The 22,766-nt window shown below is 37.9% G+C and overlaps 1 protein-coding gene across 1 annotated transcript in view; it reads right to left on the minus strand.

Moving 5' to 3' along the window:
• Window positions 1-22,766, minus strand: part of FMN2 (formin 2) — a 378,063-nt gene that overhangs the window by 91,855 nt on the left and 263,442 nt on the right. The window contains exon 14 of the mRNA XM_053607776.1: window positions 7,199-7,291. Coding sequence (XP_053463751.1) covers window positions 7,199-7,291 — 93 coding nt within the window. The remainder of the gene's footprint in view (window positions 1-7,198; window positions 7,292-22,766) is intronic.

Below are 22,766 nucleotides of genomic sequence, written 5' to 3' on the forward strand. Positions count from 1 at the left end.
GCGTCGATGATGTTAATGACTTTCTATTCCTTGAGCTGGGTGTACACGGCTGTTCAGTTTATTATCATTTGTATATATATCATTAGGTAATAATATAAAACATAATCTTATTTATGTTGCATAAATAACCATCTTACCAGCTAAGGCTGAACAAGGTGACACTTCGCCAACTTATTTCAGCTCTCACATGTTAAACAAGTGTTCCTTTTCCCATCTATTTTGTGTTACATTTTTCACATCTTTGTGGGTTTTTTTTTTTATTTCATTGTTTGAAACTACTCCCAAGCATAGTACTTAAGTGTCATACGGCATTCTATGTGCAATATGGCTGTGATGAGACTTTAGGACAGAATACATGTGTTAAATAAACTTCATTCAGGCATGAGTGATGGTGATGCTGGCTGTGAACTCAGCAATAATAAATGAATAATGTATATTAAATAAGGTGTCTTTAAATATAAACACATGTAACACAAGGTTATGTTTTGAACGATTGACAAAAATGTGACCATAGCCTTGCAGGAACATAACCCTGAATTTCCTCATAAGAGGTGTGGTTTGATGCTCACTAATTCCATGTTCACAGCAACACTGTGTTATAAACATAGTTATGAAAATAACTACGGCCAGGCGGTGCCTGTGGCTCAGGGAGTAGAGTGCTGGCCCCATATAGTGGAGGCGGTGGGTTCAAACCCAGCCCAGGCCAAAAACTGCAATAAATAAATAAATAAATAAAAATAACTATGGTCAATGATGAGAATCAACTGTATGAATAATAAAATGTTACAGTGATTTTTGTGTTATATATAAAGTGAACTTAAAACACAAGATTTTATGTTGTATTTGTATATATATATAGTGCACGTTTATCTCTACATATTACAGATAAAATATACATGAATATAAACTATTTCATAATAAAACTGAAGAAGTATGAAACAGAACACATAGAGCATGTAAGCAGTAAAATGCATATAAATATAAATGGATATGTACATACGTGCTTACATAAGTCAATTATCTCTGGAAGGACAGAAATAAACCTAATATTGGTTAAGACAGTGGAAAGCAATAGTAAGAAGACTCACGTTGCATTACGTGCTTGATTTTACGTTATATGCATGTATTCTCTAAATACTCCCATTATCCGTTCATTCATTGAGACATAAAGAACAAAGCCAAACTTCCTGTCTTAGATGATTCCATTCACAACCTTAGAGAATGTAAGAGGTGCAGAGAACAGAAAGTTTAACTTGAACTGACACTTATTTCTTCACTCAATTATCTGTGAAATGAAGCCTTATCAGGAGTCCACTGTGTACGAGGTGCTGAAGATTCAGTTTGGAGCACGTCATGGAGATGTTAGTGGGAGCATCTGAGTAGAATTGCAAGAGGCAGTTATGAATGATTGCAGTGCAGGAAATCTAAGCCTCAGAGACAAGTAGCAATATAAACTATTCTTTTTTTTTTTTTTTTCAGAAGAATCACCTCAAACTCATGTTTCTTGAATATTAAGAGTGACAGAAAAGGTACAGTGAAGTCTAAAATGGAAGCATCATTTATGAATGCATTAGGGGAAAGAGATTTGTCTACTTGGTACATGGTGCCAGCACGCATACTGCACTAATATACACGTGTCTGCATTTTCCACTCCTGTTTTGGTGACTTTTAAGTTTAATTATCTTACACAGATTTCATCGGTATGTATGGTTTCTACCACCTGGCATCATACAACTGCCTCTATTGGCCCTTTACTATATTATAGCAATTTTTATTTTTATTTATTTATTTTTTGCAGTTGGCCGGGGCTGGGTTTGAACCGCCACCTCTGGCATATGGGGCCAGCGCCCTATCCCTTTGAGCCACAGGCGCTGCCTGCAATTTTTATTTATTTACTTATTTATTTTTTGAAGGGTTTGGCCGGGGCTGGGTTTGAACCCACCACCTCCAGCATATGGGGCCGGCGCCCTATTCCTTTGAGCCACAGGCACTGCCCGTATTATAGCAATTTTTACATTAAAATAAAATACAACTCCAGCCTCCTTTACAAGGTCTTAGTTCCGGGATGACTTTGCCATGTGTTGTACGCTTTTACGCAAGTAATGAGCCCTCTGGAGCCTTGGTTTCCTCATTGTAAGATGCTCAGACTGCCCTAGAAAGTTATAAAATCACGTAGGGTATAAATGGGCTTTGGCTCAGCCTTTAGCATAGCAGAAACAGCAGTATTAAGGCGTAATAATTGTTACTATTATCATATAGACGATGAGTAAACATTTGTTGAAAAAGTGGTTAGGCCTCTTTTTAATCTTAAATGCTCAACAAAAAGAGTACTTCAAAAATTCAAATTCAACTTTTTCCAAAAAAGTTCTTGTATTTTCTGAAAAAGCACGAAAAGCAACATCAAGCGTGGTCACTCTGACCACGGAGCCGTGTGGCCATGTGCATCCTTTCTAATAGAAGATACTTCTAGCTGACGCCTCAGTCTTTGTTACAGTTATCTGCTGTTTTGAGCATCTCTCTGTTCATAAGTAGAGTATTATCAGTACTAGAGAGTGTATATCTAAGAGTTGAGGTTTCAACACCCTTTTAATTTAGAAGCATGTGATTATAGATTTATGCGTTTTCATTTTGAGTCCATTTCCCTTGTTCAGCAACAATCTACTATGCTTAGTGTAAGTAAGAAATAGTTGGAGAAAGGGAGGATTGAAGGTAAGAAGAGCAAGGTTAATGAAAAAAAACTCAGCTATTTTTGATTCGTAAAATCACAGTAGGAACTTTATTCCATTTAATAGCATGAATAGAACCCTCACCCCTGCCACCATCACAAGCACCTTTTAAAATAAATTGCTATGCACCACCAAAATAGCTGCAGTTAAGTTTTAAAATACAGACTCACAAAATGTATCATTTGATTAAAAAGGCAGAGAAGGCCAACAAATGAGAACCAAGCTCTTATTTTTCTCCCAGTGACCCCACCACAAGCAGATACACATGTAAAGGCCATCCACTCCATCTAAGGTCCTGTATAGTTCAGCAATAACGTTTATTTTTATATACATTTTGTCCAAAATGCAACTTCAATTCCAAAACAAAGACAAGGAATGTACTGAGTTTTGAGAGGCAATATTAGGAAAGCATGGGGTACCTAGCAATCTCTTTTATCTCATCATTTTATCCCCCCCAATTTTCTGTTGGTTAAAAAGGCAGAAAATTTACCAAAAAACTGCAAATAAATGGTGACTAACCATTTAGAGCTTAAGAATTCCTCATCACAGATGCACAAAAACAAAACCATCACGTACTGACATAAAATGGAAATAAGCTAAGTGATAGTGACTCTGATTAAAGAGTTAAGCCAAACACTTATGCATTGGGGTTACTCCTGTCCCCCCAGTAACTTTTTAACACTCGCAGAGTTGTGCCATTCTATTCCCTCATTTCTCTTAAATGTTGAAAGCTTAGAAAATTAGTTTTTGTTCATGCCAATCCAAAAGACATGCTCCATCCAGGTTGCCAGTATCCTTTGATTCCACTGTCACATCCTAGAAGTTGTTCAGTCCTCATCCACTCAGCCCATTTGAATGAGTACTCTGATCACTTGCTCTTTTCTGAAGCTTTTCCCAAGTCTGCTTCCATCACAGCAGCCTCTGTTAATTTTATTCTTACCTATCTGACTACATATCTGGGGTGTGGATTCTCATTCTCTGTCCATCTTTCAGAATATTGTTCCTGGCTCTCTTTTTTCTTAGCTTCCTAGGGGACCATATTGGATTGATGCCCAATCTTCAATCTCAGACTTCCATGCCAAGTTCAACTCATACATCCACCTGTCCACTGGGCATCTCCACTTTTGTGTGATCATACTCACCACTGAAAAATTTTCCTGTATTTGTATTGTCTATCTCAAAGATTAGTACCCACAATCACCCAGTCACCCATACTTAAAGCCTGGACAAGTCTCTATCATGTCTATGCTTACTCGGTTCTACCTTATTTTTGTCCCTCTAATCTATCCTTTCTTCAGCACCATCACTACTTCCTTAGTACAGACCTGCTCATTTCTTCAACACTGTACTGTAAAATCTCATAGGTGGTCTCCTGCTGCCAAGTCTGACCCAACTCCACGGATACCTTTCACATTGCTGTTAGCATAACTTCTCTTAAATCTTTGAACTTCTGTCCCTCCATGATTTCTGGAGGAAGCCTGAATTCCTCAGCCAGGAAGATACGATTTTTCTAGTCTGGTTCCCACAGCATCTCTGTTCAGCCTCACCACTCACTACTTTCTCCTCTTCAAATGCAACTACTAATTTGTTTGTGTCCATAACTTTGCATCTTATTTTGTCCTTCTGTTAGCTTGGATTTTCTCACCTCCAAATCATTTCTCTAGTAATCAAGTATCATAGTCACTAGAAAGACCCACCCTCTCCACAGGTATACATTTAGTCCTGTTTCTATAGTTTTATGTTCTAGAAAGTAGATATACCTGATGCTGTTGATGAAATTAAGGTTGTAAGAAAATTGTGCGACTGCAGTTGTTAGAGAAGGGGATGCAATCCCACTACTGTCTATCTACCCAACGGAAAATAAATCAATATATAAAAAAGATACCTGCACTTATATGTTTATTGCAGCCCTGTTCACAATAGCAAATATATGGAATCAACCTACATGTCCATCAGCAGAAGACTGGATAAAGAAAATGTGACAAATATACACAACGGAATGTCATTTATTCTGCCAGAAAAAAAGAGCAAAATCACACTTCTTACAGAAATATGGATAGAACTGGAGGCCATTATCTCAAATGAAACATCTCAAGTGCAGAAGGTCAAATACTGTGTTTTTACTTTTAAGTAGGAGATAAATGAAGGGTGCACGTGGAAGCAGAGTGTACAACAATGCACAGTGGAGAAGGGGAAGGGTGGCTGGAGGGGTGTGATGGGAAGTTGCTTGGTGGGTACAATGTGCTTTGCTCTGCTGATGGATGTAACCGAAGGCCCTGACTCCACCACAGGGTACCATGTCAATGTAGCAAAATGGCATTTGTACCGCATGAACACACACAAATATAAATTAAAAAGGAGAAACATTTATAAAAAATTTTAATGAGCAAAATAATCATAGAACACTTGAACAGGACCAGAGAAGAAATAAAAAGGCACTTGAAAACAGTGGAAGAAAAACCACAAAGACAGACTGATCTCATTTAACTTAATGGCGAAAGGTGAAGCAGTCTATATTTATAAGAATATAGCGTAAAGGTTAGTATCCTTACAACAATGATGTTTTAGTTTAACACATAAGAGTATTAAAATTGATAATATCTCAATTTCATAAGGAGTTTAAAAGATCTTTCTGGAAGATCATTAAAATCTGAATAGATACTCATCCATTTAGCTGACTGGGCAATGCTCTCTTCCCTACATGTGAACTACTAAACAAATTCTAAAGACTTCTACACATCCTTTGAATCATCATAAATAATTAACAAAGATATCATATGTTGGTGGCCATGTGTAGTTTGAGCACATGACTTTTTAAAAATTCCAATGGGTTGTAAAATATAATTTCACGACTTGTCAAAAAAATGAAGGTTTAATCATGTAAGAACAATCTCAATGTCTGGCCTACTAAATGTAGACTCAGAATATTATGTAATAAATCACACAGAATGTAGTCCACAATATAAGTGATACATGTTTAAATTTTGAATGTGAAACTAGCAAACAGTTTGATTTAGAACCCCTTTCTTCCCATAAGCCCCCCAATGAGTATACCATGCTTTTATCTAGATGACCTATTACTTTATAAAGTTAAAGATATATTTTTGATCCAAAACCCAAGTGGATGGAAGAAGCAGAACAATTTTATCCACTAGGAGGACTAATGATTTTGGCCAAAGGACTTTTTGGAATCACTAAGCAGATTTTCCACTCTTAGTCACGAGGAGCTTAAAATTTGAAAATGACAATCATTTTGATTTATGAATCCGACCAGAGTTCTATTTCAATGTTCATGATTCTCTTAAATGATTAAATGGTATTTTCCCATCTAGAAAAAAAAAAACAACTGTACTTAATATTTAATCAAAGTATGGTATGGCTCCTTCATTGTAAATTATTCTTAATGACACTTGAACAATCTATAAAAACCTAACAAACAGAGGATGGAGCCAATCTTCAGAGGGTTCTGTGCCTCTGTGTCATACCATGCCAGCCTCCAGGAGAATTCCTGAAGCTGAAAGAGCTGTCTCAGAGCGCAGCATGGTACAAATCTGATCTTCTGTGTAACATTCCAAGACCGAAGTATTTTGAGTACTAAACCATTTGATACAATTTTAAGTTTCAGTGACCTCAAATAGCAAGACTTTTAATATATTTTTCCTCTTTAAAAAAATTTGTTTTAGTATCTTCTAAAATTTTCCATCTCTGCTTATTTCATGGGGTTGTAGGAACAATCAATGAGATATTTATAAAGTTTTTAAGTGATCTGAAAGAAAGGGGCTAAATATCCATTGGTAATAAGGTGTCCTATAAAAATAGTACATAATGTTCTTCTAAAGATCTGAAAAAGCATTATATACTTTTTTCTTTGGGCATAATGTTTTGACAAACCAAATAAATGGGAGATTGAACTAAGGTCATAGCATAGTTAAAACTTAAAAGAATATCTAATTTTCTATCATAAAAAGCATACAATTTTTCAGATGTCTTTATAAATATGAACAATTTTAACTAATACTTAGTATGTTTACTGTCAGGCAAGAAAAAATCAATAATAATGGGCATTATCTACAAAATAGCATGTTTGGATAAGGCCTAGCCTCTCACAACTGTGTTACTCATGATTAAACTTAATCTGTTCTTCTACAACATCGACATAATCCCCTCTAGCTAATGTGTATGTTTTCATTTCTTTTAATAATGCTTTTATCAAAGAAAATGGAGTTATTGTCCTATACCTGCACTTACCTAGCTGCATGACTTTGGTGAATTCATTTACCTTTGTTACTATTACCCTTCTCCCCTATCTTTTTCATATCCTCTTCCCCATTTATCAACCTTTCTGTTTTCTGCCACTGTTAAGGGAACTCCTCAATAAAGCTTCTTAAATTACAAAAATAAATAAATAAAAACGTCTTCTACCTTTTTGCTGAAAAGGGGAATAGGATAGAACACATCTCTTTGGGATTTACCTTGAATAATAAATTGCTCCATGTTTTCTTTGAAAGGCTGCATGTGCTCTTTTGAGGAGACCTGGTACACTTTCTCCGCTTCAACCTCACAGGCTGAAATTAGAAAGAGACATTGTTTTGAGTGTGCTGCTGTTAATGGTAGAACCACTCCAATTGGCATATGTTCTAAACATAGTTTGGAAACATCCAAATACTGACATGAGATGCCTGTGATCAGGGCTTTCTATTAGATGACTATAAAAAGAAATTCTGCAGAATCTATCGTTTGATTACATCCAAACCAATCACTTAAGCAAGTTAAACTCTAACCCTTGGAATTTTCTTGTATAAAACAGGCAAGATACTAAGGTATATTCCACAGTGTACTCAAAGGATTAATCCATTAATATTGTATATAAAATCAGCACATTCTACCCCATAAGTGCATTAATGTACACATTTAATAAATTTAATAAAAAAATTTAATAAAAAATTTTAATAAAAAAATAAAAACAAAGTGTTAGAATAGCACCTGGCACTTAGTGAAACAATATGAAACTATTTTCCTTCATTGCCCTTATCAACTAACTTCTAAAGTAAATTTATTTCTAATGGAAGTAAAAATTCATAAAACACAACAAGAACAACATTGGTGGTAATGTTAATATAGCAACCAATAATTATGGCACATCTATTAAATGCCAGATGCATTTTATCCATTATTTAACTAAATCCTTAGAATAAGCTAGAAAAGTAGTAGACATTATTACCCCTATTTGCAGATGAGGAAGTTAAGGCTCAAATAACACACTAATTTGCTCAAGGGTCATAGATAATAGGCAGTAAATCAATAACTGAAATCCTGACCTAACACTAAAGTTTATACTCTCCCTGCTACAGAGTATACTTGAGTGAATTAAGTAGTATCTCTAAGGTTACTTCTGAAGAAATGCCTGCTAGTACGGTCACAGCAGTAAATGTAAGTCAGAAAGGCAGTAATCTGAAATTGAAAAGTGGATGTGTAGACACCCTATAAGTTGACCACCCAAGAGACTAAAACAACCTAGTCAACCTACGGAAGTGGTCAACATAAGAAAGTAAGCCTACTATACTGATTTGTACATGTGGCACATATCTGGCCTATGAAAGTCAGGTCAACTTAAGGAGGTGGTCAATGTAGGGAGGTGGTCATCTATGGAGGTTCTTCTGTATTTGAAAGACAAAACTTTGGACAGAGACACTTGTGACACAAGAAAACACATGCTCACTACAGTTCTAAAGGTATGCCTGCCAATTTCCCAAGGAGACTCTGTAATTGCACTTCTAATGTAATTTCTCTTACAAAGCTGTATTTCCCTCATCTCTCCCACTTTAGGTCATTAGCTTATCTAATCAGGGGATGCAGGAAGGCTGTACTGTTAGCAAACACTTTCCCCAACAAACATAAATGACACTTGGACATGCTAAAATCTAAGAAGAGTGTAGGCACATGTAGGTTCTCTTTGCCAACTGGCCCCTCAATGCCTCTGCTTAGGTTACCCCTTATCGGCTGGAAGCTGCTGACTGTCCAATTCATATCCCTATCCCAGGTATCTCAAAGCTGTAGACTCCCATGTTAAATGTCCACCAATATCAAATGGTTAGTATTTCCAGTACACAACTCATCCCAGCCTGCTCTAAACATGCTACCTACACTAGTGGTACTACCACCCAGCCTAAATAACTCAGGCCAAGACAGGAGAGTTATCCCACTGAAGTTTGTGGACACAGAGCAAAAACTGTTATTGCTGAGTAATTCATTTTGTGTCGGGGACTGTAAGTGCTTTACATGTGTTGCCTCATTCAATCCTCATAAAACAGACTCTTTGGAGTAGATTATGAGTTGTTCACTTGACATCTGGAAAAAAATAAAGTACAAAGAGACTGCCCATATTTGCACAGTGCATAAATTGAAGAGGTGGGATTCGATAACAACTCCCGCACTGTATCAGGGTTATTTGTGGGTCTCTTCTGCCCCACTAGACTGAGCTACAAAAGAGGAAGTTCCTCTTATTTCCATTTGTAGGTATAGAGCCTGACAGGGGCAACCAACTACTGTTGGATGGATTACCGCCTGGATGAAAAGCTACCAAAGTGAAAATAGCATTCTAGATTATGGAATCCGGCAGACAGGATTTAAATTCTAGTTCATCCATAGAATGAATGCACCTTGTGAGATGGGGTTAATTGTCTAACCCCTCTGGACCCTGTTCACATCATAAGGCACTGGGTCAGTGAGTGTAATAAAATAGTTAACATTAGAGTGATGATTAGCCAAAATCAATTTACAATGCCTAAACATGTAAAAAATTAAAAAATATATTAAAAATATAAAAATAAAAAGTTGGGAATATATGTGCGTGTGTCTGTGTGTATCAAAAATAGCTATGACTGCTACTGTTTTTATAAGACCAACCTAGAGAAGTCTAAGGTGAAATATCAGTAGTTGTTGTCAGTGAGCTGAAATGTGGTGTCACAGAGGAGCAGGTGTTGACATCCTCTGGGCTGATCCCAAGGAAGGAAGAAGCTAACTGAGCAGGAGTGAGTGAGAAATTCAGGTTCTGTGCATAGGGGATGGCGAATGTGTAGGGGACTCCTGCAGTGAGGGAACCCTCTTCATGAGGTGCTGAGTACTTCATCACTGGAACTCACGGGCGCCTCATTAGAAATGTGGATGGGATTAATCAGATGACAAGACACCTACAGTCAATTTCCTATGTGCTGTAACCCTTACGGCAGCCCTGTGTAGCCAGAAATTCTTCCTTTATTTTTATTTTTTTTTTGTCTCCAGATGCATATTAAGGATATACTTAATCCTGTCAAATTTCTAGAGTTTTCTAAAAATGTATAAGTTAGGATCCTGACCGTAAGGTGTGCAAGTTGTATCGCTTACAGTAAATGAGGTCGGTATTTATCCACCCTTCTTGTTTATTTCAGTGAATTGTTACTGGCAAAGTCAGGTGAAGAACAGTTCCAAAGGCCTCTGAGCAGTTTCTAATGGCCAAGGAATACATTTACACATGACACAGATATTGATCAACTACCTCTTAATTCAAGGGACTGCTTTAGGAACTCTGCCTATGGCCATAAAAGTGACAAAAACCTCTGTCTCCAGCAAGCTTGTCTTCTATTGGAATATATAGTCTTTATAATGATTTTTCACTCCCAAAGAGAGAAGTAAAACACTAAAACCCTGATGTCTAATTGCTCAGGCCAACATGGAAGTACATGAAATCCAATCTTTTGCCTGGTCTGATTTTCAAAGTTTCTAAGTCAGAGGCAAGTGAGATTAACATTTTGACTGTTAGTCACAATTCTTTAATTTTCTATTTATGAAATTAGAAAATGGAAGTATAACTCAACCTTTGCTTCATGATGCTACGAACAGTGTCTTTAAGTCTAGGGTGCTGGCTTGGCGCCTGCAGCACAGTGGTTATGGTGCCGGCCACATACACCCAGGCTAGAGGGTTTGAACCAGCCCAGGCCAGCTAAACAACAATGACAACTACAACAAAAAATAGCCAGGCATTGTGGTAGGTGCCTGTAGTCCTAGCTACATGGGAGGCTGAGGCAAGAGAATCACTTAAGTCCAAGAGTTTGAGGTTGCTGTGAGCTGTGATGCTACAGCACTCTACTGAGTGTGACATAGTGAGACTCTGCCTCAAAAGAAAAAAAAAGTGTCTAGGGTGCTGTATGAACACCCTAACACCCTAATACGAGGTACCTGCTGAATCATCTAATGGGCCTGCTGCCTTATGGGAAGACTTCAAAAGCTAGGAAAGCAGTGTGAGACCTCAGACCTTCTTAATGGTATTAAAATTTCTTTTGTCTTCATTTTTATTCAATAACTTTTAAACAATAGAACATTCAGTAAATAATAAAATACATGTTATAATAATTTTTCATCAGTTTTTAAAAATATTTTGTATTTTAGATGAATTTTCAATTTTATAAGTGTCTTTGGCCCATCCATATGAATTGTAGTGTAGTCTTAACATAAATGCATACAAAACTATTACCCAGATCAAGTACAATGATTTTGATGTATTTCTTCTCTTTCTATTGTCTATAAGATTTAGCATGATCTTTTTTTTTGAAATTATCTTTTACTTTTATTTATAAATATTAGTTGTCTATTCTTTGATAGTTAAAAAAATAAGAAATTAACTGATGACACCATACTGAATCTCAGAGTAAAAACATTCTATAATAGACATACTCTTATTTGACAATGTGAATGTTACTTTCTTTGCATTATTATTATTATTGCTTAATATTTTGATATAGCAATTGTCTGATTCCTTTTCTGAATGTATTTATATTCATCTGTTCTTTACAAGATTTTTGTTTCTAATCCTTATCTTATTTTTATTTATTATTTTATTATTAAATCATAGCTGTGTACATTAATGCAATCATGGGGCACCATACACTGGTTTTATAGACCGTTTGACACATTTTCATCACACTGGTTAACACGGCCTTCCTGGCATTTTCTTAGTTATTGTGTTAAGACATTTACATTCTACATTTACTAAGTTTCACATATACCCTTGTAAGATGCACCACAGGTATAATCCCACCAATCACCCACCCTCACCACACCTCCCCCCTCCCTTTCCCCCTTCCCCCTATTCTTAGGTTATAACTGGGTTATAGCTTTCATGTGAAAGCCATAAATTAGTTTCACAGTAGGGCTGAGTATATTGGATACTTTTTCTTCCATTCTTGAGATACCTTACTACGAAGAATATGTTCCAGCTCCATCCATGTAAACACAAAAGAGGTAAAGTCTCCATCTTTCTTTAAGGCTACATAATATTCCATGATGTACATGTACCACAATTTACCAGTCCATTCGTGGATCGATAGGCACTTGTGCTTTTTCCATGACTTAGCAATTACGAATTGGGCTGCAATAAACATTCTGGTACAAATATCTTTGTTATGATGTAATTTTTGGTCTCCTGGATAGATGCCTAGTAGAGGAATTATAGGATTGAATGGCAGATCTATTTTTACGTCTCTAAGTGTTCTCCAAACATCTTTCCAAAATGAATGTATTAATTTGCATTCCCACCAGAGATGTAGGAGTGTTCCCTTTTCTCCACATCCATGCTAACACCTCTGGTCTTGGGATTTTGTGATATGGGCTAATCTTACTGGAGTTAGATGACATCTCAAAGTAGTTTTGATTTGCATTTCTCTGATGATTAAAGATGATGAGAATTTTTTCAATTGTCTGTAGGCCATGCACCTGTCTTCTTCAGAGAAATTTCTCTTCAAGTCCCTTGTCCAGCCTGCAATGGGATCACTTGTTCTTTTCTTGCTTATACGTTTGAGTTCTCTGTGGATTCTGGTTATTAAACCTTTGTCAGAGACATAACCTGCAAATATCTTCTCCCATTCTGATGGCTGTCTGCGTGCTTAACTTACTGTGTTCTTGGCTGTGCAGAAGCTTTTTAGTTTGATCAGGTCCCAGTAGCTGCTTCAATTTCCTGGGGGGTCCTCCTCATAAAATACTTGCCAAGACCGATTTCTTCAAGGGTTTTCCCCGCACTCTCTTCTAGTATTTTTATAGTTTCATGTCTTAAGTTTAAATCTTTAATCCAGTGAGAGTCTATCCTAGTTAATGGTGAAAGGTCTGGGTCCAGTTTCAGTCTTCTGCAGGTTGCCAGCCAGTTCACCCAGCACCATTTGTTAAATAGGGAATCTTTTTCCCACTGAATGTTTTTCATTGGCTTGTCAAAGATCAAATAATGGTAAGTAGCTGGATTCATCTCTTGGTTCTCTATTCTGTCCCAGAAATCTACTACTCTGTTTTTGTGCCAGTACCATGCTGTTTTGATCACTATCGATTTGTAGTATAGTCTGAGGTCTGGTAGCGTGATTCCTCCTGCTTTGTTTTTATTTCTGAGTAATGTCTTGGCTATTCGAGGATTTTTCTGACTCCATATGAAACGAAGTATTATTTTTTCAAGATCTTTAAAGTATGACAGTGGAGCTTTAATAGGGATTGCTTTAAAATTGTATATTGCTTTGGGTAGTATGGACATTTTAACAATGTTGATTCTTCTCAGCCATGAGCATGGTATGTTTTTCCATTTGTTAACATTTTCAGCTATTTCTTTTCTTAGAGTTTGATCTTTCACATCCTCTGTTAGATAAACTCCCAAATATTTCATCTTCTTTGGCACTACTGTGAATGGAAGAGAGTCCTTAACTGTTTTTTCAGCTTGACTATTCTTGGTATATATAAAAGCTACCAATTTATGACTGTTGATTTTGTAACCTGAGATGCTGCTGTATTCCTTGATCACTTCTAAGAGTTTTGTAGTAGAATCCCTGGTCCTGGTGTTTTCCAGATATATAATCATATCATCTGCGAAGAGCGAAAGTTTGATCTCTTCTGACCCTATATCGATACCCTTGATCGCCTTTTCTTCCCTAATTGCGGTGGCTAAAACTTCCATTACAATGTTAAAGAGCAGTGGAGACAATGGGCAGCCTTGTCTGGTTCCTGATTTGAGTGGAAATGATTTAAATTTAATTTCATTCAATACGATACTGGCTGTGGGTTTGCTATAGGTGGCCTCTATCAGTTTAAGAAATGTCCCTTCTATGCCAATTTTCTTAAGTGTTCTGATCATGAAGGGATGCTGGATATTATCAAAAGCTTTTTTTGCATCAATTGAGAGAACCATATGGTCTTTGTTTTTTAATTTGTTTATGTGCTGAATTATACTGATAGATTTATGTATATTGAACCAGCCTTGAGACTCTGGGATAAAACCGACTTGGTCATGATGTATAATTTGTTTGATGTGTTGCTGGATTCTGTTATGATCTTGTTGAATATTTTTGCATCTATATTCATTAGTGATATTGGTCTATAATTTTCTTTTCTTGTTGGGTCTTTTCCTGGTTTGGCGATCAGGGTGATGTTTGCTTCATAGAACGTGTTGGGTAGTCTTCCTTCTCTTTCTACCTTTTGGAACAGGTTGAGTAATACAGGTACTAATTCCTCTTTAAAGGTTTGGTAGAATTCTGATGTGAAGCCATCTGGTCCCAGGCTTTTCTTTTTAGGGAGGTTTTGTATGGTTGATGCTATTTCCGAACTGGATATGGGCTGTTCAACATTTCCACTTGATTCTGGCTAAGTCTTGGAAGGTGACGTGCTTCCAAGTATTGGTCAATTTCCTTCAGATTTTCATATTTCTGAGAATAAAATTTCTTGTAATATTCATTAAGGATTTTTTAAATTTCTGAGGAGTCTGTTGTTATTTTGTCTTTGTTGTTTCTGATCGATGAGATTAGAGATTTTACTCTTTTTTTTTCCTGGCTAGGTTAGCCAAAGGTTTACCTATTTTATTAACCTTTCCAAAAAACCAACTTTTTGATTTATTGATCTGTTGTATAATTCTTTTGTTTTCAATTTCACTTAATTCTGCTCTAATTTTGGTTATTTCTTTTCTTCTTCTGGGTTTTGGGTTGGAATGTTCTTCCTTTTCCAGTTGCTTGAGATGTCCCATTAAGTTGTTAACTTCCTCTCTTTCCGTTCTCTAGAGGAAGGCTTGCAGTGCTATATATTTCCCTCTTAGTACTGCCTTTGCGGTATCCCAGAGGTTCTGATAATTCATGTCTTCATTGTCATTTTGTTCCAAAAATTTGGCAATTTCCTTCTTAATCTCATCTCTGACCGAGCTATCATTCAGCATAAGGTTATTTAACTTCCATGTTTTTGTATGAGTATGCAGATTCCTGTTGTTATTGAGTTCAACTTTTATTCCATGGTGGTCAGAGAAGATGCAAGGAATAATTTCTATTTCTTTAAATTTCCTGAGGTTAGACTTGTGACCTAAGATGTGATCGATTTTGGAGTATGTTCCGAGGGCTGATGAGAAGTATGTGTATTCAGTTTTGTTGGAATGAAATGTTCTGTAGATGTCTGCTAAATCCAAATGTTGGATGGTTAGGTTTAAATCTAAAATTTCTTTGCTCAGCTTCTTATTGGGGGATCGATCCAACACTGCCAATGGAGTGTTAAAATCTCTGATTATTATGGAGCTGGAGGAAATCAAGTTGCTCATGTCTATTAGAGTTTCTCTTATAAATTGAGGTGCATTCTGGTTGGGTGCATAGATATTAATAATTTAAATCTCATATTGAATATTACCCTTAACAAATATGAAGTGACCATTCTTGTCCTTCCTTACTTTTGTTGGTTTAAAGCCTATTGTATCTGCAAATAGAATTGCAACACCTGCTTTTTTCTGATTACCATTTGCTTGAAATACGGATGAAAATCCTTTCACCCTGAGTCTATGTTTGTCTTTTAAGGTAAAATGTGACTCTTGTATGCAGCAACTATCTGGCCTGAGTTTTTGTATCCAGTCAGCTAACCTGCGCCTCTTTAGAGGACATTTTAAGCCGTTCACGTTAATGGAGAATATTGATAAGTCTAGTAAAATTTTGGGTATCGAGTTTTTCAAAAGTCCAGTGGACATTTTTAATCCTTTCACCACTGTGGAATTTGGAGTTTGATAAAAGTTTCTGAGTGAGTTTACTTTTGTGGTAGAGGATTGTACTGGTCATTATGGAGGATAGGTGTGAGAATATCCTGAAGAGCTTGTTTGGTTATGGCAAATTTCTTCAACATATAAATGTCATTAAAGTATTTAATTTCTCTATCATAAATGAAACAGTTTAGCTGGATACAGGATCTGGGGTTAAAAGTTATTTTGCTTTAGGAGATTAAAAGTCGATGACCACCCTCTTCTGGCTTGAAAAGTTTCAGCAGAGAGATCTGCAGTCATTCTAATATTCTTCCCTTTGTAGGTAATGGATTTCTTATGTCTGGCTGCTTTCAGAATTTTCTCCTTCATATTAACTTTAGTGAAGTTAATTCTGATATGCCTGGGGGATGTCTTATTTGGATTGAGTCGTGCTGAGGTTCTGAAACTGTCTGCTACAGACAGAATCTCTAGGCATGTCTGGAAAATTCTCTTTCATAATTTCATGGAGAAGGGCCTCTGTGCCTTGCGAGGCCACTTCATTACTTTCAGGGATTCCAATGAGGCAGATATTAGACTTCTTCGAATTATCCCAGAGCTCTCTGAGAGAATGATCCATTTTTGCTCTCCCATTTCTCTTCCTCTTTGAGAGTTTGAGAGCATTCAAAGGCTTTGTCTTCAATGTCAGAAATCCTTTCTTCTGCTTGTTCCACTCTGCTACTGAGGGATTCTACTGCATTTTTCAGATCTTTGAGGGCTGCAAATTCATGCTTTGGTGCGTCAAAATCTTTGGTGGTTTTGTTTTTAAATTCGTTAAATTTGAGACAACTTCTGAATTTCTCCGCGAATTTCTAATTCCGATTTTTAAATTGCTCCTTGAATTTCTAATTCCATATTTTCCTCTATTTTATTAATCTTGTTTGCAATCCAAATTCTGAATTCAATTTCTGACATCTCAGCCAGCTGTTTGTGAATGGCATCTTCAGTTACATCTGCCATATCTTTCCTTGGGTGGTGGTGGGGGGGGTGATCTATTTTGGTTATTCATGTTACCAGAGTTTTTCTGCTGATTCTGCCCTATGATTGTTTTACACCGTTTGATTTTCCCCCTGGAGCTTTGTCAAGGACCCATACAGTGCTATGTCCTGAGAAACTGGGGACCTATTTGGTGTGGTGTGGTGGGGTAAGTGGTTCTGTCTTGTTTTCAGCTAGTCTCTGTTTGACCCTAGTGAAACAGTTACTCTGGGTTGAAGTCTCAGCTGTGGAGAAATACCAGCAATTAAGTCCACCCCCCTCCCCCCCCCCGGGCAACAATTTAAAAAGGAAAATCAAATCTTCCTACAACCACACATCCAGGGCACCACCTGAATAGTCCTTGGGTGATTGGCTCAGTTCAAAAGGTCCAAATCAATTGTCTCAGTCAGCACCTGTCTCAGGTGGGAGAGTTTAAAGGGTCTCTGGCAACTGGATCACAGGGGTCTGGTGACAGATATGGCTTGTTCCAAGTGCTCCTTGGAGATAGGAGAACCCACCCAGCAAATACATCAGTCTGGGAAGGTTGATGTCTCCTTCCCCACCTTGGACCTCTGTCACACCCAGTCACGGATAGTCCTGCAGGGCTTTGACCCAGTTGCCCATAGTGAACAGATACTCCAGGGGTTTGCAACTGCCTGAATCACAAGGAAATCTACCCTGTTTCCCCGAAAATAAGATATCCTCCGAAAATAAGACCTACTCACAGGAAAGATAAGACATTCTCTGAAAATAAGACCTAGCGCATCTTTGGGAGCACACCTTAATATAACACAGTCTTATTTTCGGGGAAACAGGGTATTTCTGCTTAGCCAGGCCGCTGCGCTCTGCCTCTTATCTAGCAGGGGGAGGTGAGGCCTGACAACCTTGGGTGCTTGACAGAGGCTGGGGGGTATTCATTCAGTTCCAGCCCTGCCCCTGATTGATGTTACTGACAGAACAGAACAGAACTATTTTGCGGGAATTTGTTTCTGTCCCTGCTAAATTCCCCTGCAGAAGAGAAGATGTTTTGAGTTCCCAGAGCCTGTGCCTCAGGCCCTGTCTTTGCTCCTGCAGGTTTGTATTTGGTTACCTGTCAGTTCCAGTCTCCTGTCTTCCTTTGTCTATAGGCTGACGATCCCCTGAGGGTTGGGTGCGTCTTAGGCTCAGTAAAGTGGTCCTCTGGGTCAGCCCCACCCTGGGAACTTCCCGGCTTTGCACGTGCGTTTCTAGTCCCCGCGCTCCATCCAGGCCGGTACTGCCTCAGGCAAACCCTTTACTCCTGTGTTTCCGTCCCAGATCTGTTCCATGGTGGTTGCCACCTGAGTAGATGCCTGGCCTCCTCTGGTTGCCCAGAGAGACAGGGGGTTTGGCTTCAGAATATCCAGGAGTGAGCCCTATTGTTGCTAAAAGGCGGCTGCTGCTCTGCGCCTCGGGGCACTGTTGGTCCAGTGTGGTTCCCTCTCAGCCAACTGTCCTCTCCTCACTCCTGTGCCCCAGAGTCAGCACTGACCAGCTGCAGTTTAGGCCCTGTCCACACCCCTTGAGAAATCACCGAAGAATCTGGACTCCTGGGGGACAGGCCTCAAGACTTCTGAGTGAGTGGAGGGGAGTGCTGGGAACTCGGAGTTGCAGGTAGAGAATATATACATTTTTATGCCTGGTAGGAGAATGCCGTGGCATCCTAGTAGGGAAGGTAGGTCCAGTTTTTAGAGGGTCTCTCCTGTGGAGTATAGTGGGAGGACCTTTGAAGTCTGCTTGTTTGTTTGTGGGGCACTCTGAGCCATTCTCATGGGGGAGGGGACTCTCGTCCGCTTGGTGATGGATTTTGTACTTGTTTGTATCCTTGGGGTCACAGCTCACCTCAGCGAGTTTGATGTGCATTCTTCAACCTTCTCTCTTAGTGCAGCTCTAATCCACCAGGTTACTTGCTAAATTTCTGTCCTTTAACTCTCCTTCTGGACGGGAGCCTCTGTGTGATCCTCTTCTCACTGACAACTTTTTCTTAGACATGATTAATGCTGGGAGAATGGGGACCAAACATCCCATTCTTGGCAAAGGAAAGCACCCCCCTGCTGGGTCTGTGAGCACTCTGAGGAGAATAATCTCTAATCTTTATCTTAAAACATTGTTATCGTTATTATATTTTAAGTCTTTTTAATTTTGTGAAGGCAAAAAAAAAAAATGGAAACCTAATTAACACATGTATATGTAAAATAAAAATTAAAATTAAAAAAAAAACCTACTTTTTCCAATTACTTCTCTCTTTTCCTCTTGGCTTACTGAATTTTCAGTATACAGTGGGAAACTATAGAGTTTCAGATCTAGAAAACCTTGTAAGGCCATTTCTGCCAGACCTACTGCCTCATCGCTTCTCCAGCCCCTCTTCCTGAGGGCCCAGAAGATGCCTTGAGTGTCTGGTTGCTTCCATCCCTCTGTTCATATGGTGCCAGGAAGAGTTTCCTTATTAAGTTGCTCTGATTGGTATTCCCAACTATATACTGAGCAGGTGTCTTTCTTATAGTGTGCTCTCCGGAAAAATGGTATGTCTGGAGGTTGTTTTAAAATATTCTAGACAGGGCGGTGCCTGTGGCTCAAAGGAGCAGGGTACCAGCCCCATATGCCAGAGGTGGCGGATTCAAACCCAGCCCCATCCAAAAACTGCAAAAAAAAAATTAATAATAAAAATTATATATGTATATATATTCCAGACACATTCACATAAATATCCACACAATTAAAAAGTTAAAAAGAAATTTTAAGTCTACCATTGATAGTTCAGTTTTATAATGAGTAACAGAACAAGTCTGTTCTCTTGGAGACAGATTTCTTCTCTACCCTTATCCCCTACCAACTTCCATTTATCCAGTCTTCTGAGTATACTTCTTCCTATCCATCCATACCCAGTGTCTGGTTCAGTTGTCATCCCAGGACAAGGGGCCAATCTTCCCCTTAACTTTCTCTCTTTTCTACAGAATACGGGTGAATGATATATGGTAGAATAAAATCAACGCTTGGATAAAATGGACCTAGATCCAAGTCTATTTCTACTACTGGCTATGTAATTTTAGGCTAGTTAGTTAAATGAGATGAGACCCAACCAGACTTTGAACTTGAAGTGCTAAGCACTAAGTTTGCTGTTAGGAAGCTCTCAAACAAAAAAAAAAAAAAGAGAGACAGCTATTAATGACCTCTGTGTATCTTTGTCTCTGATTATAGCTCATATCTCTTGAATCCAAGGGTAAATTCTATTCACCTCCATGTGTCTAAAATACAAAGGAAACACTAAAACTTCATGTGAAAGAAAATGTTTTCAACTGTGCCCGTGATCAGAACATTCCTTAATCTGAATATTAAGTCTCCATTAGTGTCCGATATATAAAAACATGTAAGTCTTGTGCAAAGGGCACCAAAACCCCAACCCAAATTTCCAAATATCATCATTGTGATAGAAAATCTGGATAATTGCCTTACTATATTAAAAAGGGAGTGGCTGAGGTTGGTGGCTCATGCCTGTGGTCTCAAGAACTCAGAATGCTGAGATAGGAGCATGGCTTGATCCCAGTAGTTTGATGCTACTGTGAGCTATATCACATCACTGCACTCTACTCATGGAGAGACAGTGAGTACTTGTCTTTTTTTAGAGAGAGAGACAAAGAAAAATGAGAGAAAAAGAAAGAAAGAAAAAGAGAGAGAAAGAGAAAGGAAAGAAAGGGGAAAGTAGAAAGAGTCTGTTGGATAAATATAAAAATATAATGTTAAGTTTTAGAGTTTATATATTGTCATACATTCTCATATATATTTCTATACATATACATGTATTTCTTTGGTTTCCTCTTATATATATGTGTATTTGTTTTTTTTTTGATACAGAGTCTTACTTTGTCACCATTGGTAGAGTGCCATGGTACCATTGTAGCTCACGCAATCTTGGGCTCAAGTTATCCTCCTGGCTCAACCTCCTGACTAGCTGGGACTGCAGGTGCTGGCTAGTTTTTCTACTTTAGTAGAGATGGGGTCTCACTCTTGCTCAGGCTGGTTTCAAACTTTTAAGCTCAAGCTATCACTCACCTCAGCTTCCCATAGTGCTAGGATCACAGGTATAAGCTACTGTGCCTTGCCTCTCATATATATTCTTGTGTATTCAATATACATTATATACTTACATATTCATTATATACAAATAAGTTCATGTGATAAGAAAATATATAAGGGCTAAGGAAATTTCTTTAGAAGATTTGACACCATTCTCTTAACTGTAAGCACATCACGCTGCATGCATATCATATTGGCTATTACTTATCTTCAAAATTGGTATGTGACTATGTAAATTTTTTCAAAATACTAAACACTATAATCTTACAAACTTGAAGGGTCATTTAAAAATATTATTAAAAACATAACAAAGATAGAGTTCCTGGAAAACTTGCATTACAGTTGAATCCAAATATTAAAAAACGTTTGTCAGGAAACTGTTGGCATAACTGAGTAATTCCAATCATGTCAACTTTTGTTTAAGGACTTTTCTGAGCCAAAAAGATTTTATATCATGTTAAAGGGCTAATATTGGAAAGCGTGCATTAGACTTCCAAATACAAAGAATAACACAGCCAGAGGAGAGGAAAAAAATTCTCTTAGATTATCCCACTGGAAAATGGTCTTCCAGACATCCCTGTCATCCAACAGAGTGGCATGTCACAGGGCAGAGCCACCTTATAACTGCCTCTAAACCAAGGACATCACATGCCACTCCCTGAAATGAAACATGACCATTAGGAGTCTAGTTATTTGGGGCTGGTAATTGGTATATTCCAGCTGTAATTTATAAATATCTTCAAGTTCAATCAGTGTTAATCAGAGTTTAGAGTTGCTGCTTTTCTGTGAACTTCCAGGTTTCATTGGCCTCTACCAGTATAAAGGAAACCATATAACAGATATAAGAGAGGGGAAATGACGTTTAGATCAGAAAATGCTTTCTTCTAAAACCTAATTGTTTTTCACATAAGCCTGGTTTGTACATGTTTCTGGATTTACTTTCTAGAAACAGAAAGCATTGTGGCTACTTAAAGCAGATCAATGCAGGCAGTGAGATGCTTATAAAACAGGTGTAAGTGCAGAGAGACTGGGCCCTGCACTTGGTCTCCTAGAATAACTCCCATCAGGAGAGTTGGTATCTATGCCACAATCAGGAACACAGACTCAACTGTTGGTTTTAGATTCTAACTTGCTAAGTCTGTACCATCAAATCGTTGCCCTCGGTCTCCTGCCTCTCAGTACTCACAGAGCAAGTGATTGGACACTGGAATAACAATTTGGGAAAACCCAATCTCTCCATGTCATTGCTTGAAAACCAAAACCAACCAACCAAACAACAACAAAGAAAAAAACATAGAAATGACAAAAAAGGTAATTTCTGGCCTCACCATCTCCCACAATACCATACATATATTGACAAAAGAAGAAAATCACAGATAGAAAGGCACAGATTCAAGAAATATTTTGGAGATAAAACTAGCAGAGTTTGGGAACTGACTAGAATGTAAGTTGCCTTTCACAAAGAGGCAGACTTCAGAATCCACTGGGGGTCTTTTCAGAATCAACCTTCCAGGGTTCCAGCCCAAGCCATTTTGAAAAGTAATCTCCAAGGATAAGACTTGTAAAAAAGATCATACGGCGATTCTAGTGTATGCTGGTGAGTAACGTAGGGAGGGCAAGGAAGGATGCTGAATATTGAATGGATTTGTAGTTTGGGTGGCCAAGGGGATGGAGAATCCAGGAGGAAGAGCAGGTTTCAGAGGAAAGAAAATGGAACATACAGGTATGGTGTTCAAGCTCATAAGAGATGTATGAGTTTGCAGATCAGATAATCAGAATATGGATAAGACCACTTAAAGAAGGAGCCTACAGTTAGGAGTGGGTCGGTGTTGAACCCTTGAAGAATACCAACTTTAATGAAGAAGCAAAGAAAGAGAAAACCATGAAGAGAGAAGATTTAGGAGGAATTGTGAGATGTAATATGGAAAATC

Source organism: Nycticebus coucang, chromosome 10, assembly GCF_027406575.1.
Source record: "Nycticebus coucang isolate mNycCou1 chromosome 10, mNycCou1.pri, whole genome shotgun sequence".
NCBI classification, from domain to species: domain Eukaryota; kingdom Metazoa; phylum Chordata; class Mammalia; order Primates; family Lorisidae; genus Nycticebus; species Nycticebus coucang.